At 40.1% G+C, this 18,688-nt stretch overlaps 2 protein-coding genes across 14 annotated transcripts in view; both read right to left on the reverse strand.

The window, feature by feature from the left end:
* AGBL4 (AGBL carboxypeptidase 4) overlaps nt 1–18,688 on the reverse strand; it is a 1,392,624-nt gene that overhangs the window by 485,581 nt on the left and 888,355 nt on the right. The window lies entirely within an intron of this gene.
* The window catches only part of BEND5 (BEN domain containing 5), a 51,868-nt gene continuing 40,912 nt past the window's right edge, over nt 7,733–18,688 (reverse strand). For 6 of the 13 annotated variants that reach the window (XM_065553811.1, XM_065553810.1, XM_065553808.1 and 3 more), the window contains 2 exons: nt 18,404–18,617; nt 12,002–14,403 (listed from right to left, as the gene is read on the reverse strand). In XM_065553811.1, coding sequence (XP_065409883.1) covers nt 12,071–14,403; nt 18,404–18,617 — 2,547 coding nt within the window. In that variant the 3' untranslated portion in view covers nt 12,002–12,070. Of the gene's footprint in view, nt 7,924–12,001; nt 14,404–15,997; nt 18,618–18,688 lie in introns of those variants that run through there. The other 7 variants (XM_065553814.1, XM_065553816.1, XM_065553815.1 and 4 more) reach the window with 2 other exon arrangements.

Raw genomic sequence — 18,688 nt, forward strand, 5'->3', positions numbered from 1 at the left:
TATATAGAGGCAATATGACATTTTGTGTCTTATATCTCTCCCTTTCTTAATGATTGCCAACATTCTGTCTGCTTTTTTGACTGCCGCTGCACCTTGAGTGGATGTTTTCACAGAATTATCCACAATGAGTCCACGATCTCTTTCTTGAGTGGTAACAGTTAATTTAGACTCCATCATTTTACAGAGTAGTTAGAGTAATTAAGAAAACCCAACTTTGTAGTGTAGACCAGCCAAGGTCAATCGGAGGCATGAAAAAAGTGACAAATATACTCAGTTTCATATGAAATCTTTCATCAATCCATTCTGAGGAACCACACATTTCATTTTCCAGGATATTTCTGAAATAGGGCCACTCTCCCACTGAAAACTTGCAAATTTCTGCATATGGCCTATGTGAACAAATTTGAGTTTGACTTTTTTCATTCAAAAATAGTCTTGGGGGTTGAGAATTCCCCCCCCCCACACACACACACACAACATTGGACTTTTAAATATTTGAAAACCATGATTTCAGGATTTTTGCATTTTTAATCTTTTTTCACATATGCCTCTAATGAAAGTGATTTTTAATGTCTAAAAGAAACTAAACGTTTCCAATACAGAGCTAAATAGATCATAACATCAGAATAAGAAGGCCACATTACACTACAAAGAACTAGAAAGAAATTCAGCAAAAACCACACCCCCCCATGTTAAATGTATGCCATGGTTGATACAAGCCCAGCAAAGGAAGAAAATTCCAGTTGCCAGCTGGCACATGGAGACTTGTAACCAGCCCTTGATAAGTGACAGAGTACCTAGCATTCTCCATCTGATGGCTTGATCCTGCCTACCCCACTGAAGTCAATAGGAGTTTTGCAATTGATTTTCATGGGAGTAGGATCAGACCAGGAGACAGAATTCCACGCCAAGTTACTTAAACTGGGTACGAGCAGGCTATAAAATAGCACAGCTTGTTCACTGCATCTCCACATTTAATTCTAGCCAATATTGGTGAATATTGTTACTGCCTGAGATTAACATTGTTTAGATACAATTGAGTTTAAGGCTAATGTGACAGCATTAATTCAGAATGTCCTTGCTCTCCATTAATTTGTCAAGACAACCATTATTTTAAATAGTGATCTGTGCTTAATAGTTTTATTTTTAAAAGTCCACACATTTGGGCTGATCATAGTCTAATGATCTTGAAATCTCATCATTAAGTCCCACTGAAAAAGCCTGGACTTGATATAGCTCAATTTATTGCTACTTAGAACTTCCGATAGGACAATAATCTACACTTAAGACAACAAAGGAGTAGCACAGTTATCCCGTCAGATACAGCATCAAAGTTGCAGTGCAATGAAATTACTTCCTGCAGGGGAACTGCACTTTCATTTGACAGTCAAGCTCCCTGGCTGTCCAGATGCAATATAACAAGCTGCTTCAATTGACAGTTGCTTTCACATGACTAAATAAATACAAGAATTCTAGACTGACTGTATTAAAAAATCCTCCAGCTCCGTAAAGCATCACTAAAGCCAAACCTGCCTATAACAGGCAGATCTGACAAATGCTTTTTTCCCTGCTCTTTTTAATTGAGCTGAGAGGCATTTTGTATAAATGAGTGAGGTATTAAAATCTGTTTGGATTCTCTCCTTTAATACAATAGCTCATTTCCCTTATAAAATCATTAATAGAAAATAAAGCCCTTTTTGTTAGCTCTAATCTTTCTCCTTTGCAAGAATGCCAGAGGCACTTTATTATGGATCAGGTCATGAATATTACTACTGTAATTTGTAATGTGTGGCAACAAAGAACTAAAATCATTTATGTAACAATAATACTCTGTTCCCCCTTTGAGAAAAGAAGGTAAACAGTATGCATTGATCTCCAAGACAATATAAAACTTGGTCCCTTTGAAGTGTTTTTTCTTTTGATATTTACAAATCCAAGTTTACACTATCAAATGATAGCACAGCGCTACCCTTAGAATGTTAGAGCTGCCATGGAGTTTAATAAAATCCTATCATTTCAGGTCAAAATTCTGTAACTGTGTCAACTGTATCTGCTGGAGTGTTATAAAACATCAAGTATATATGGTGACTGGAAAAAGTTTGCAGGCACCAGCCTTGCAAAAACTAGAAATCAATATGGCAGACCCATACTGATGGTACTAACACCACACAAAGATGGGCTGGATTAAGGAAGAGTTAAAACATTTACTAGATTGGTAGCTGCAATAGAAAAATATTGACATTAAATTTGCAGTAAATCTAGCAATCAACATTCTAATTCAGAAAAATTTGCCTCATTTAAAATATGCATCCGAAGAAGTGAGCTTTGGTCCACGAAAGTTTATGCTCTAATAAATTTATTAGTCTCTAAGGTGCCACAAGTACTCCTGTTCTTTTTGCGGATACAGAGTAATACGGCTGCTACTCAAACTTGCCTCATTTAGGAGTTCAAATGTATATACTTTTTCATTGGTGGGTAATTCTGTAGAGTCACATGACCGCTTTGCCTACTTGAAACAGTAAAAGTAGGGAAAAGCCTATCTGTTCTTTATACTGTTTCAAAGGAAGAGGTAAAGAATGGATACTGATCAAAGGGATTGTTTGTACAGGATTACTGTTCACAATAAAGCCTTCTATTCCCTTAGTTTCAATTACAATGTGCATGAAACCAGTCCATTATTAGAAAAGCTTGTTTCCAGAAAAATGCATTGCATTAAAAATATAACACATTATTGGAAGGTACTGCCTTCAGAATGCCCAACTTATTTAATGTCAACCTCAACAAAACTTCAATTAGTTCTAATTTAACAGTAAATGCCAGCTGTACAATTTAACTCAACCCATGTTAGCTAGCTGTTCCCAGCGATACACAGTGTTTACTTTAGAAGTGAACCTCTTTGCACCATCCGGGTGCTTTAATGCATGCAGAAAGCTCCTTGGACCTAGGGTGGTAGACGCTGTAGGCACAGAGAGGTGGACTGAAATCTTCAGAGATCTTTTCTCTGAATAATTTTGAATTCTTGAGCAATGTGTAGAGGAGCGTCTGATGTGCTAAGTCTGTCTAGAAGAAGCTCTATTAGGATGCTGGTGCTGGTTATTCCTACAAAGTTTGAATCTCTGATTTTTGGGGAGACAGACTAGAGCCCTAATCTTTGATTCAGCACTAATCTACTTTTCCCAGGATTCATGAAATATTGCCTCAAATAAGCTTAGCCTATATTCATCTTTCAAGAAGAGTAGAATTATCATCACCTTATTAAAGAATGTTACAGTGGAATTATATTAGCAGTACAGTGTTTAACAGTTCCAGGAGTAGCAGGAAGGAGAGGGAGAGGGAACGACAGAAATTTTCTCTAAGCCTAAAGGGCTTTTTTAAAGATCAATTCATGAGTATTTGCCAGAAAAGTGGAACCCAGTTCACTAGTTGTTTCTCTAACTTTATCTCTATTTTGCTCTTTAATAAAAAAAATAAAAATTGAAACATACGCTGATAGTAGAAACACAGTTCTTTCCTACCTAATACCCCAATTCAGGAAAGCATTTAAGTTCTGTCTGGAACAGTGATGCTTTTAGGCTAATACTTAGTTCCATACCCTTTTCTGTGTAATTATAGCGCTTCTAAAGACAACAAAAGAACTGGAATGTTTGTTTGTATTTTAGAACTTTTTGAGAATTACATGAAATGGGCTCGACACTCCGAGTGTACGAATTATAAATACTTCAGCGCTGATCCAACAAAGCACTTAAATGAGTGCTGTTATGGCACTATACCGCATTATTTTGGTTTATAATGCATCCACTGAACCATGCGTCATTTGTCTATTTAATTTTTCCTTAAAATCCCCTAGAAGAATCCCTGCAATTCTACTTTCAAATTATCCCAATACATATAGACAGTTTCAATAGGAATGAACAATATGGTGTAACCTATCAAGTGTTTAAAGGAAGAAGATAAGGATTTGTAAGCATCCCAAAACTACCAAAAGCAGACTTTTTTGGGAAGGAAGGGGGTTAAACACTCAAATCAGTGAACTAATTGACTTATTGATAACCAAGGTGGGTGTCTTTTATTGGACCAACTTCTGTTGGTGAGAGAGAAGCTTTCCAGTTACACAGAGTCTGGGAAAGGTTCTCAGGGTGTCACAGCTAAATACAAGATCAAACAGATAGTTTAGCATAAGTAGTTAACACATATTCGAAGGGAACATTCAAGGTGAAGTGGCCCGTTAACACTCCTGCAGTCATATGACAAAAGGGGGGTTAGTGGGTTACAGAACAATCTGATAAAAGACAAAAAAAAACCCACCCACCCTATCATCTGTGGTGAATACTTTGCACAAAGTGATCACTCTATATCTGACCTCTCAGTCCTCATACTCAACAGAAACCTGCACAACACATTGAAAATACAAGCCTGGGAGCTTAAATTCATAACTTTGCTAAACACTAAAAATCATGGGCTAAATAGATACTGTATTTATGGCTTATTACAATAATCTATAACCCACTAACCCCCATTAGCCCTATGACTATGGAGTGTTAAGGGACAACTTCACCTTGAATGGTCACATCAATATATACTAATTACTTATGCCAACCTATCTGTTCAACCTTGCATTTAACTGTCATACTTTCTTTTCCAGACCTGAGGAAGAACTCTATGTAGCTCAAAGGCTTCTCTCACCAACAGAAGTTGGTCCAATAAAAGGTATTACCTCACCCACCATGTCTTTCTAAGGTCATGTCTTCACTACATAAGAATGGCCCTACTGGGTCAGACCAAGGGTCCATCTAGCCCAGTATCCTGTCTTCTGACAGTGTCAGGTGCCGCAGAGGGAATGAACAGAACAGGTAATCAAGTGATCCATCCCATCGCTCATTCCTAGCGAATAGCCATTGAGGGACCTATTTTGCATGAATTTATCTGCCGCAGCAGCGCTTTAATGTGGCTGTGTAGTTACAGCACCAGCGCTGTGGGAGCTCTATTAAAAAAAAAAAACATCTCCATGAAGGGAGTAGTTACCAGCGCGGCTCCCAGTGCTGGTGCACTGTCTACACTGCCACTTTACAGCGCAGAAGTTTGCAACGCTTGGGGTGAGGGGAGTGTTTTTCCACACCTGAGTGAGAAAGTTACAGTGCTGTAAAGTGGCAGTGTAGACAAGGCCTTACACCCTGAGACTGACAGCTCCAACACTGCATACCTATTATTAATAACCACACTTTTGTAAATACAGTTTTATAGAAGTGCTATCAGTTAGACACTATCTTCTAGATTGCTCAGTTGTTTATGGGTTTGCCGGATTTAAATTCTTTTCTTGATAGCATCTACTCCCAAATCCCTTGCATGAAACAAGACACACTAGAAGACGTTGATTTCATCCAATTACAGTCATTAAGGGGTCATTTGGTCATGCCAAAAGCAAATATTTCTTTGATTTTTGTGCCATAAGCCTGACAGACTCCAATCCAGAAAATAAGTTCTCTTGATGCTTAAGCTTGCGTTCAAATATTTCCATAGCCCATTTATGGACTCAATACAATTAGTACTAGAACTTATTTTTCTATTACACATTTTTCTTGCATACAGAATCTTTATATTCTCTATTAGTGTTTTATACATTCAGAAAAGAAATATAAATACTATTAAGAATATACAAAGTAACAGAGGGTCCTGTGGCACCTTTAAGACTAACAGAAGCATTGGGAGCATAAGCTTTCGTGGGTAAGAACCTCACTTCTTCAGATGCAAGTCTGAAGAAGTGAGGTTCTTACCCACGAAAGCTTATGCTCCCAATACTTCTGTTAGTCTTAAAGGTGCCACAGGACCCTCTGTTACTTTTTATAGATTCAGACTAACATGGCTACCCCTCTGATACTATTAAGAATGTAGTGCTCCAAGAGAAATTGTAACACACCTTCTGAATAGGTTGCATAGACATAATACTTTCTATCTAAAAGTTTCCCTTATGTCTGAAAAGATCATCAATTGAGTTCCTGTTAGAAATGCTTACAAGTCATTCATATACTAAAACTTGGAGAAAAGTTTAGTTATTTTTTTTTAATTGAAAGTAATGGTGACCTAGTTGGTCAAGGTAAGTTTTAAGGGAGCACTGTCTAGCTGCTCTAGACCAAATATATTAAAATAGAAACAAAAGATCATAAAAGCAAGCAAATTTATAGGCAGTTTCAGGAAAGAACACTGCAAAGTACAGTGAAACTGTCTTACAGTAAAGAGGTGTGGGTTTTTTTTTCTTCCCTTTTCCACCAGAACTTCACTTAAAGCAGAGGTTTACTATGGCTCAGATCCTGCATAGAGATTTGTCCATGTAGCATCCCACAGACTTCACTAGAAGAAAAATGCAGGTCACTGTTTGCAGAATCACAACCTGTACAGAACTGCAGTCGGCATGTTGCAATGCATTGGAACAACCTCGGAGTTTCACTCTCCTTTGAAATTTCACTATTTAATGGACTAGTGCATTAGTTAATGGACTTGCCTATTTAGTAAGACTTTTGATACGATCTCACATGCCCTTCTCATAAGCAAACTAAGGAAATGTAGTCTGGACAAACCTACTATAAGGTGCGTGCAAATTGTATTCAGAGAGAAGTTAATGGTTCATAGTTAAGCTCAAAGGGCATATTGAGTGGGGATCTGCAGGGATCTCTGCTGAGTCTGGTTCTTTTCAATATCTTCATTAATGATTTAGATAATGGCAGAGTGTACATTATAAAGTTTGCAGATGATACAAAGCCAGGACAGGTAGCAAGTGCTTTGGAGGACAGGATTAGAACTTAAAATGATTTTGACAAACTGGAGAAATGATCTGAAATAAATAGGATGAAATTCAATATGGACAAATGCAAAGTATTACATTTCAGAAGGAATAATCAATTGCACAAATACAAAATGGGAAATGATTGTTTAGGAAGGAGTACTGCAGAAAAAGATTCTGGGGCTTATAGTGGATCACAAACTAAATATGAAACAATATAATACTGTTGCAAAAAAAGCCAACATCGTTCTGGGATGCATTAGCCGAAGTGTTGTAAGGAAGATACAAGTAGTAATTTTTCCACTCTACTCAGCACTCATAAGGTTCTAGAATAGCGTCCAGTTCTGGGCACTTCAAAAAAGATGTGGAAAAATTGGAGATAACCTAGAGAACAAAAAAGGTTTAAAGGCCTCGAAAACATGACCTATAGGGAAAGACTGAAAAAATTGGGTTTGTTTAGTCTGGAAAAGGGGGGGGGGAAATGGAGAAGTCTTCAAGTAGGTAAAAGTTGTTATAAAGAGGAGCGTGATAAATTGTTCTCCTCCATTGTGGACAGGACAAGTAACGGACTTAGATTACAGCAAGGGAGGATTTAGGTTACACATTAGGTAAAACTTCCTAACTGCAGGAGTAGTTAAGCACTGGAACAAATTACCGAGGGAGGTGGTGGAATCTCAGTCACTGGAGGTTAAGATAAACACCTGTCAGGGATAGTCTTCTATTTAGATAATACTCAGCCTTGCCGCCGTGCAGGGGACTAGACTAGAGGACCTACCAAGGGCCCTTCCCGTCCTACATTTTTATGATTCTATATCTGAAATCACTTAAAGCAGGTTACATATCTAGCCATTTTACAAAACTGCTTAAAAATACATCAACGTTTCAGAATGAGATCCACACTAAGTCAGTTCAATCGCATCAGCAAAAATGCCACACAAATCAAGACGACGACATAAGTAAAACACTAAGACTTTATTAAAAATCCAAAATTTATTGCAAATTGTACTTTGCTTCCCTCCTTTCTTCATTTTTACATGATTTATTGATATCCATGATTTTTTCACAGATGTATTTGTTGACTTTGGAGAGTCTCTGTGCAATTTCAGTTTCATCCACAGTTTCTTGTGCTATTCTGTCATACAAACATTCTGGGGGAAAAAGTAAGAGAACAGCAGTTATTTTTAAGAAAAGAATTTAGCCCTGTGCTGGAAATCAGTACAGCAAATAAAACATGCTCAAGGTACTATAGAGCCAGCACTTCATTAGCAACTTGTATATTTTTGTAATTCAGTGTTCTATTGTACAATAAAAGGGTTCTCTGATTCATTGGTTTGGTCCCCCTTATCTGGCACAAGTTTAGGCTTGCCATGTTTGAATCTTTGTAGGGCACAAGCAGCTCACAAGTTATGACATTTCTCTGGCCTCATGAGTAGAAATGGGGGTAAATCCAAACTCATATGGTGTCACTCCTACCCTTTCTGTCATCAATGCCAACCTTAACCCCTTCATTTGTCCACAACTCCCAGAACAGTCTTAAAGCTTTCTTCCAGACGACATAGAACACCCTTACTGAAAATGATCTGTCAGGCCACTACCCTTTCCTCCTTCAAGTCACTTCTACCGTCACACCTACAAGACATTAGCCAAATAATAGTGGTTAGGAGGAGAAGCAGTAGGAGATAGGGGACATTTAGTTCACATTTTAAAAAAAATTATGTAGTATACATTAATATGGCTATATCGTGGTTATACATCTCTTCCCAACCATTTGTATTTTGTTGGTTTAATAGATTGGGGTGGAGATGATCTTGCTCTGGTTTTGTACAGTACTTTGCATATTGTGGGCTCTGTTCTACTGGAATATAAATACAAAATAATAAAATAAAATCAATGAGGTCAGTGGGAGCTGAGACCACTCTCTACTACCCGCAGATGGCACTTAGCAAGTTGCAGGATCAAATGTTTTTCTGCAATGAATTAGAGAGGTAGCACCCTACTTTCAGCTCCTTAAAATCAGGTGTGCATTTTGTTATGTTTTATAATTGAAATAATTTCTATTGTCGTGTAGGCTACGAGTAATAAATAGCTTCCAAGATTGATTAAACAATCTCTGCTTTGCTTTGGCTAGTAATCAATTTTAGCAGCCATTTATTGCTTCATATTCTAGAAAGCTATAGAGATTATTGCTTAATTAACAAGTTTTATAATGTTGCTAATGCATCGTATTAAAAGTTATGAAAATTAAGTATTATTCATGCTTTGCAGTTCATTTTGAAGCTGCTCAGAAGTTTTATAAAAGGTTATATTTTGCATTAACAAGGTGTATAACAGTGCTCGGGCATCAAACTTTTTATAACTTCTGTATAATATACTACACAGTAGGGATTTTTAAGCAGCAAGAGATGTTAGCCACCTTAAGGGCTAATTCTGTCTTTTTAAAATGTATTTTAAACAAACTATTCTGCGACTAGAAAATGGTGAAAACATCTGAAACAATATGAATTTTATGGACTCTTCACTGGAAAATGTATTGGCTATTGTTAAATAAATAAAACCAATTGGCAGACAGACTAACGGATGTCAATATGCAGCAAAATATTATTTGAAATAATGTGGCAAACAATGGGGGAATTAACTGTAACAGATTCATTGTGCTCAAGGCAGAATATTACATCACTATAGAAACTTCAGTAGTATAGCACTGAACTATTAGTAACAAATAGGGGGTTTCTGCCCAAGAGACCTGCCACATAAGTACAGACAATATTGTGACTTTACCACAGCCCTGAACAAGGGATGATGTGTAAGTTGTATCAATTCAAAAGTGGCCCTAGGAGTCACGGTGACTCAGACATACCCCATGAGCCACAATTCCTCCCTGCTTCCTTCCTGCCCGCACCCCAGAGGGCTATAAGGGGGAGTAATTTACTGCTGGTATAAGGCTGCTGGTTTAGCTACTGATCAGTGAGATGGGCTCCACCTATTCCTTGTCGTCCAGCTATGTGGAGGGAGTAAGTAGACAAGTAGCCCCATTCTCTCCTACGCAACTGGATCTGAGATTCAGGTAGTCTGCACAGGTGTGTAAGAGAATTGTACTCCTTTGTTTAGGTGTACAGTCCAGGTCATTGGCCATGCACAGCAAGGCCCTACACTCAATGTCATGGCATCCCTGTGTCTGTATTGGGATAACTTTTGAACACTGAATCCAACCAATTTCAAAGTTTCAGGGACTGGTCTAGGCATCAATGGCAGTACCCTGTTGATTCTGGTGAAAACCAGAAAAGCCGGACTTGGAGGAAGATATCAGGCCCACAGACTGCCTGATGTTGCAAGCAGAAGAATCGCTCTGGCATCCCCCGATGCTGCCTACACTTATCACAGGCAGCAGGTAACTGGCTGCATGGGGAGATTGTCTACAGTGCAGCAGTTCTCAGCGGGCCAAGCTGTGTGCTAACGGCCGCCAACGTGCCAGGATCACCAGCCTGCCCCGCATGGCAGGAGTCTGGGGTTAGCGCTGGTGGCTGGTCAGGGATCTGGGGCTCCCACCAGGGTGTGGGGCAGCCATGCGGTGGGGATCTGGACAGTGGCCGGCCCCATGAGCTCCAGGGGCTGGGGCAGCCGGCCCACCCCATGTTGCAGGGGCCGGGGCAGGCAGCCGGGTCCAGAAGTGAGGGCAGCCACGCGGCGGGGGTCCTGGGCAAACAGCCCCACAGCCCTGCATGGCGGTGGTCCAGGGTCAGGGCAGCTGCATGGGGGCCTGGCAGCTTGCTAGCCCCGTCAAGCCTTGTGGGGTCTGGGGTGGGCCACGGCAGCCATCCCCACAGCGGGGATCCAGGATGGGTGCAGCTGCGGTCCAGGGTTGGGGCAGCCATGTGGCTCCAGGTGGTGGGGGTCCAGGTCTGCCAGCCACTCACCCCCACAGGGCAGCTGTGTGGCAGGGGTCTGGAGTCAGGGCAGCCAACCCTGCCCTTCAGGGTCCAGGGTGGGCCTCAGCAGGCAGCTGGCCCTGCGACAGGGGTCTGGGGTCAGGGCAGCTAGCCCAGTGGTGGGGTCTGGGGGCTAGGCAGCAGGGGTCTGGAGTCAGGGCAGCTGGCCGTCCCGGCCTGCCCCACCCAGCCTCATGGTGGGCTGTGGTAGGCAGCTGGCCCCATGGCAAGGGTCTGGGCAGCCACACGGCTCCACAGGGTGGGGATCTGGGTCTGCCGGCCAGCCCCAAAGGGTCTGGGGCAGCCACGCAGCATGGGTCCAGGGTAGAAGCAGCCCTGCTGCAGGCATCTGGGGCAGGTTGCCAGCCCCACAGGGGCTGGGGCAGCCACACAGGTCTGGGGGCCAGGGCAGCCAACTGGCTCCACATGGTGGGGGGGTCCAAGCTCAGGGTCCGGGCTGCCGCTGCCCTGCCCCCTGCAGCCCAGATAACACATTGTGGGCCACATATGCGGCCCGCCGTGTGTAACAAGTTGAGAACCACTGCTCTAGAAATAAGAGAACTTTATAGGATACACTTTGAGGGATGTGTGGCAAAGGGAGAATGGTGGTAATGAGGGAAGCAATGATCTGAAGAGGTGGTGTGGGCAGGTCAAGCAAGGACCTAGAGTTGTGGTGGGGGAGAGATACTGTTTATAATGAACCCACAGTTTCTCCACAAATATCTGCCCTGGAAGGAGAAGGGACCCTGGTGTGTAAGTAAGTGATTCCCAAGCACAGTTTGAGGAGGAGGGTGCGAAGGAGGGTTCTGGTGGGTAAGGGTGTGAACTAACAGCAGATTAATATGCTGCTCTCTCTCACCACAGACGCAATAGTGTATGACCCTCTAATAATCTTGCCCTAAGCCCATATGAAGGGAGTGCTGGTGGATGATAGGCAGGTTACCTACAGAAAAGAGCCTGATTTAGGTGCACCAACCAGGCTACAACTCTCAATTGGTAAATGAGTATTAGGTAGAGATCATGAATGAGAAAACAGGATTCTTGTTGCTTGAAGCTATATTGCAATGGAAATTCCCCCTATCAAAAAAATCACTACACTAAAAACCAAAAACAATCCACACTCCATTAGTGATGTAGGTAGCATCTCTATCTTTTTATCAGGTATTTGGAGCAATCAAATTTTTGAATTGCTCCGCTCCAGCTCCACTCTGGCACCAATATTGACTGCTCCAGCTCCGCTCCAACTCCGCGCTCCGACTCAAATTAATTTTTAACTAAATAAAAAGTGCATACTTTGTAATTTTGAAAACACATTTTTTTATTCAGACTTTTAAAACAATTTAAATGTCATCAATGATACAAACTAGAATCATTCATAATTCATTCTGTAAAAAATTATTGCCGCAATCAAGTCATCTTTCATAGCCTGCCGCAAATCATTTAAAATTAACTTTAAAGCCGAAAACAGTCGCTCTACACTAGCTTGAGTTGTTGTCATGCTTGAAGCAATTCTACAGGCAGCCTGAATGCGGTGTGGGTAGCTGTGAATGGCCTCAAAAACAGACTTAACTTTTAGCCTACCAATAGACTCCATCGCCTCACAATCTTCCCGAAAGTTTCTCTCAAATAATGCTTCATTACAATTATGAATCGCAGAAACTCGCTGGCGTCTTTCTTGTTTATCCAATTCCTTTTCGAAGTCGTCATCTTCTGAAGAATTGATGCTTGAATTATCTCCATTTCCCCGTGATGGCTGAAGACGTCTCACGGATGGACGCTCGAACAAGTTCAGAGGGGAGACGGAAGTTTGAGAACAGCCTGCTACTTCTGAAGGATGTTCAGAAACCGCAAATTCAATTGTTGACTCCTTTTGTTGTGTTTCATTTTCTTCAACCTCTTTCGCTGAGTTCAAATATAGCAATAAATTTTGTTTTTCGAGTCGTCGAGCAATATCAAGGAGGCCTTCCTTTGCCTTTGGTATTTCCCTTGAGGTAAGAAGAATCCGATACCGTGGGTCAACATAAACTCCAGCAAGGAAATGAATATTGTCAAAAAGCTTCTCTTCGTGTTTCTGCATGGAGGACAGAATTCCTTCTGCAATTTGTCCACCATTTTCTTGCAAGAATTTTGACAGTTTTCGCCATTCCTTCATTAACACTCCGGGGGTTACATCAACAGCTTGAAGATTCACAGTTGTTTGGTTTGGCTTTGCCAAGAGGTCTCGCAGGTTCTTCACTTCGTCCCATTCAGCTTTTGTTAACTTGAGTTCTCTTGTTCCAGCAGCAGCCATTTGTTCACAGTAAGACTGAAAAACGAGAAGCCGATCAATCATCACAAATGTTGAACCCCAGTGAGTCACAGTATCCAATGATTGAGTTACTCCATGTAGATCAAGCAGAACGCTTTGAATACTTGGGGTTTGTAGTTTGACAACGACTTGTCGAATTTTTGCCAGAAATTTCTTCGCGTGTTCTTTGTTCAGTCCATCCCAGATTGCCAACTGAAGAGTGTGAATACCACACCTCATCAGTTGGACTTTTGAGTCATCCTCATGAAGCCATGTTGGAAGTATGAGGGTAGGGTCATTAACCCATTGTGCAGCAGCATCCACATGGAGTTCGATTTCATTCATTCCTTTAGCTCCTTCATCAGGCAACATAGCTTCAGTTCTGTCCACATCCCTGTTCTCAGAGGTTGAAATGGTTTCATTGTCCTCGCTGAAATTTTTGACAGCACACGTCATGTTTGCTGCATTGTCAACGCAGATGCTCAGCACTTGCATTTCACTGATCCCAAATTTTTCTAAAATAGCTTTTACTTGACTTTTCACATACGAAGAATTGTGACACCCTTCAGTGTCGATTACGTCCAAGGTTTTTACCACAGCTTTATCTTTTCCTTCTTCATAGTACTGAGCATTGATTGCAAGGAAATTTCTGTTTCCACGGGTTGCTGCATCCATTTTCAGGTAGCACAATTTTTGCTCCAAAGCTTTCTTGAGCTCTTTGCGACCAGACTCAGCTGTGCTGACAACTAAATGACGAACCGCATCGTGCCCCATCGAAACGCCAAGCTGCCGACCCATTTCACCTGCAATTTTTTGGAATCCTTTGTTCTTTAGCCTGAAGGTAGTGAGCGGTGTTGAACTCAAGCAAACCATTTCCATCAGCCCTTCACGGAAAGTATTGGCATCCATGGTGACTGTAACCTTTGAGGACTTCAAACATGAGTCAAGTTTTGTTTGCTCAATTTTGGGTTTCTTTTCAGATGAAGCTCCGCAAAAAATCTTTTCTCCAGGAGTTTTCAAAGAGCCAGATGAACGTCGTTTAGCTGCGTCAGCTTTCTGTTTTGCCTCATCTTCCTGGTTCTTTTTTGTAACCAGAGCCGCATAGTTTTCAGGATGGTTACGTTTTACATGCCGCCAAAGGTTGAAACTTTTCACGGCACTTGCTTCACTTGTCTTGAAGCTACATGGTTTGAGCTCGCCATTCACTTCCTTTTCCACCTTGCACGTTGCCGATTTCTTCTTTGCTTTTCCCAAAAGCCCAAATTTGGGCTTTTCAAATTCAAAAATAAAGACGTCATTGAGATCCTTTTCCGTAAATCGGCTATCAATCATGGGGGGCAGATTTGATTTTTTTGTTGAAGCCATGGCCAAATCTTCTTGTGCTGCTACCGCATCCAAATGTTTCTTGTTATGATCTTCAAAAAGCAATGAACAAAAGCATTACATCTTTTTGTAATGTACCTGCTTGTGATATCTTAACCAATTAAGGTACTTAGAATTTATTTTGGATTTTCTGGACAAAAATGATCGCATTTTCTTTTTACACAAATTAAAGTATATTTTAATATTTTAACATGTTTCTTGCAGTTTTAATGAAGTAATAAGTATTTTAATATACATAAATATTTATAAATTGCAAATTAGTTTTTCTTATGAAATTTTGCAGTAAAAATATTTGAAATATTTCCCACATTTTTAATATCTCAAGTGCTTTAATATAGATATGTCAATGAAATTTGGTATGTGCCATAGCATTAGTACATGCTATCGCTGTTCTACAACATTAATTGTTGGGAAGTAATGAGGCTACACGTTACAAGGTTAAAAATAAACTTTCACGGGAAAGTGGGTTCAAATTGCGAGCACAGTCCCTGTAACAGAGAGCAAATTTTAGGAAATATGTTTTTCCTTCAACACCCTGAATAGATTATACAAGATAGAGCAAACAACAGGTTCTATCTTGTATAATGTTTCCAGCCTGATGAAGGAAAAACATATTTCCAAAAATTTGCTCTTTTTACTAAAAAGGACTGTGCTTGCAGTTTGAATCTGCTTTCCCGTTACAGTCTATTTCCAACGTCATGAACTGGGGGAGGGAGGGGGGAAGACTAGGCCAATTTTATTTAATATTTTTTAAATCTTCGACTATTTAACAGATACGACCCTAGCATATGATTTAATGCTAAAACATGCATTAAAATGGTACTCAATGTATTTTGTATAATTAACCATTTCTGAGAAAACTGTTTAAAAATTTTAATCTGCTTAAATGCTTAGAATGATGCAAACAATTTTACTTATTACTTATTTTTCAACTTTGGAACCATAAATTTTAAACGCAATAATAAATGACCACCAAAAATTAACAACTTATTATGGAACATAATATTACCTCGTAGTCAGGGGCGGTCGACAACAAGCCTTTCTTGAAATATGAAATAAAAATGAGCAACCGCCAGTTTGGGACACCTATGGCTTAAATAATTTTGGATAATGTAATATGGTAGCACATACTAATGCTAAGACACAGACAATTTCATTACTTTATATTGAAGCGTTTTTGAGATATTCATCAGAAATTAACTTTTCATCACCTCCTTGAAGGGACTGTAGCTCCCTTAGGAAGAATTTTAGGACCCGTGTTCACAAAAACGTTTTTTCTTAAAATGACGTAAGGATCCACCCCCAAAGTTGTGTTGGACATTTTCCAATCACTCTGGATATATCACAAAAATCACTCCTAATTTATGCAAAAATGTTTACTGTATACTTATATGCCTGCTGAACGTGATTTTTTCAATAAATTTAAAATTACAAACAACAACACTACCAAAAGACCGTTGAACAGATGACATATAAATTAAGTCCACCAGAGTGATACAGGAGCATGTACAAATGAACAAATGTACCGATAACGGGAGCCCGTGTGAGAAATGAGCTTAAGTGGTGAATATGTCTTGCGATATCTTAATATAGCAATAAACAAAAACATTTTTTTTTGCAATATACCTGTTTGTGGCATCTTAAATGTTGCGTCTTGCATCACAATTTTCCGTAATCGCAGCACTCAGTGCATCTCGTTGATCAACCCTTACAAAAGAAGTATCAACACATACTAATCTAACTAATCTACACTAGTATGTACTCGCCTAACCTTGGCACAAGGGTTGGAGCAGTCTGCAGTATTGCCGGATGTCTGATATGTTTTATTAAAGAATCAGATAACTATCTCCAAAAAACATTGTAATTTTGTATCTGTACATTAAATCTTGATTTCGGCCGAAGTGAGAATAACTGACATATTACGTAAAGTGGTAACGTAGATGTTAATATCAATTGTTATACAATCTAAAACTTTTTGGCACCTTTAGGACTTTCTTGCTAAATATCATTCATTTTGGATTGAAAATGAAAAAAAAAACTGGAGCAGTCAAGATTTTCTGTGCTCCGGCTCTACTACAGCTCCGGGCAAAAACCTGCAGCTCCACTGCTCCGTGCTCCAGCTCCGGGCTCCGCTGCAAAGCTCTGCTTTTTATACTAAGCTCATCCATCCATCTATTCTGTCACTGCAGTATCTGGACATTTTATGCGTATTTAAAAATAAAACAAGTTTTCCCCCTCTCTCTTCCTTTCCAACTTGTTGGAGAAATAGCTGAATTAGTTTATAGTGCTAACTAACTTTTGAGGCAGAGAATCAGGAGGAAGTTTCTAGCTTCCTGCCTTGATTTCCCATACACTTCCCATCTCTTGTTTATAGGAATTATGCAACTTGTCAGGCCTGAAAGTGGACTATTGCAGCTCACACTTCTGGAGACTGATTAATCTCTGTAAAGGTCACTCATCACAGTGTGAAACCTTTGGGAGAGATGTAGGTAAATTCACAGGCAGCACACCCACAGTCTCTGCCCTAAAAGCCCATCATCTGTTTGCATTCTAGGTTAGCCTTCATACAGTGATTTAGTGGAGGGGAAAAAAACCCACTAAGTAATAGCCAACAAGCAGAACTACAAACCCTATAATCAGTTACCTATAAAAGTCTGCTTTAATCGTCTTTAGGAATAAATTACTTTTTTTAAGTGACCATTCTTTTCTCCTGTAGAGATTTACCCAATTATTGCTCGTAGAAGCTGGTGGGCGACAGTCATAGCTACTCAGTGATTTCATTACAACCAAGATATTATGTAATACTACTTTACTACTGGTGCTATGGTAACACCATGAGTCACCCACCAGAAATGGAGCCCCTTTAGCAAGGCACTGAACATACAGAAGAAAGCATGGTCCCCTGCCCCAAAATTCTTATAATCCAATTGAAGTCCAAGGCACAAGAAATGAGTATAACTAATTACAGGAGTGAGTTGGGATGAGGGAATTGGAAATAAGATCATTTTACAACCTATATGTACAGAAATTATATTTCCTGCTTCCAAAATACAGCCACTTTTGATTGGAATACAGCCGCTATTTAATACAGCTCGCAGGAACCCTACATAGCAATTTAGAATAATATCCCACTGAAACGGCACAGGGAGCTTTAGGAGGCAGAATGCAGAGGCTAACACCCCAATCTTGATAAAAATTCCATGGGGAATTGGCTCAGTTTTAACTGAGAGAGCACTCTGTAGAACCAAAAGACGACTGTTAGAAGTGACAGTGTAAAATGCAAGCATGATGATACAAAAAGATTGAACTTTATTAGTCACTTAAAATAAAGGACAAGCACTGTTTGACTCTTTCAGCACCTTGCACATGGGATGCTTGCTCGTGGTCATTCAAGGTCTCATGACAATCCTTCTTGCCCCATTAGAGTCATTGATCTACATTTCTTGTAGAAATTCCAACTTAGGGACAGAAATTGATTTCTGCCCATCTAAATTCACTTTGGTTCAAATGGAAAAGCTGTTATACATCTGTTTTTGGAAGGGGAGATGAAAATTTGTACCGACATTATAATAATGGCTTTTGTGCCCCACCCCAGAGGAAGTTGTATCTTAGAGATGGGAGAAATGAAAGCCTCTCTCTCAATGGATAGCTGTAATGTTGTAAAGTTATTCCAGTGTTTGTCAAAAGTGATACATGCATTACAAAACATCAGTAAGTTAACAACAAATTCCATCAGAGTGCGCTGTCTGCAAAGCTCATTTGGGGCCTACCTTCAAATGCCTGCTTTGACATAATGAGTACCCTGAACCCCACCAAAGTCATCTTGTAGCACTGGGCTCTCAAAAGACTGCACTGTATCTGGCTATTGAAGCAAGTGTCTGTTTCTGGGAGGGGAGCAATTTGTGTTGCAATAGTAACTTTTATTTTAGTTTTTAAGTGGATGCATTTTACACAAGATACAGAGAAGCATTCTTCATCTCACTGATTAACGTTTAAACTACACAGCAGGAACCCAGTTTTCAAGTAACCTACCTCTGACAATGCTTAATTTGTGAGGTGAGAGAGGTGGCTTGGGAACTGCATCTTTCTTTTTTTTGGTTGCAACTCCTGTGACGCTTCTGTTCTTGAGAACATCTGTTCCCCAAATCATTACCGCTAGGTTTTTTGTATACTTTGAATCTCCTTGTGTTACTTGCAGCTGGTGCCATTTCTCCTCATCTACCCAGATTCCACTGCCCAGATGGACCTAGAAAGTAGTAATAAAACAAACAACAACTTAGCATCTGTGGTACGCGGCACACAACAGTGTCCAAGCAC

The sequence above is a fragment of the Chrysemys picta genome, chromosome 8, assembly GCF_011386835.1.
Source record: "Chrysemys picta bellii isolate R12L10 chromosome 8, ASM1138683v2, whole genome shotgun sequence".
NCBI classification, from domain to species: Eukaryota; Metazoa; Chordata; order Testudines; family Emydidae; genus Chrysemys; species Chrysemys picta.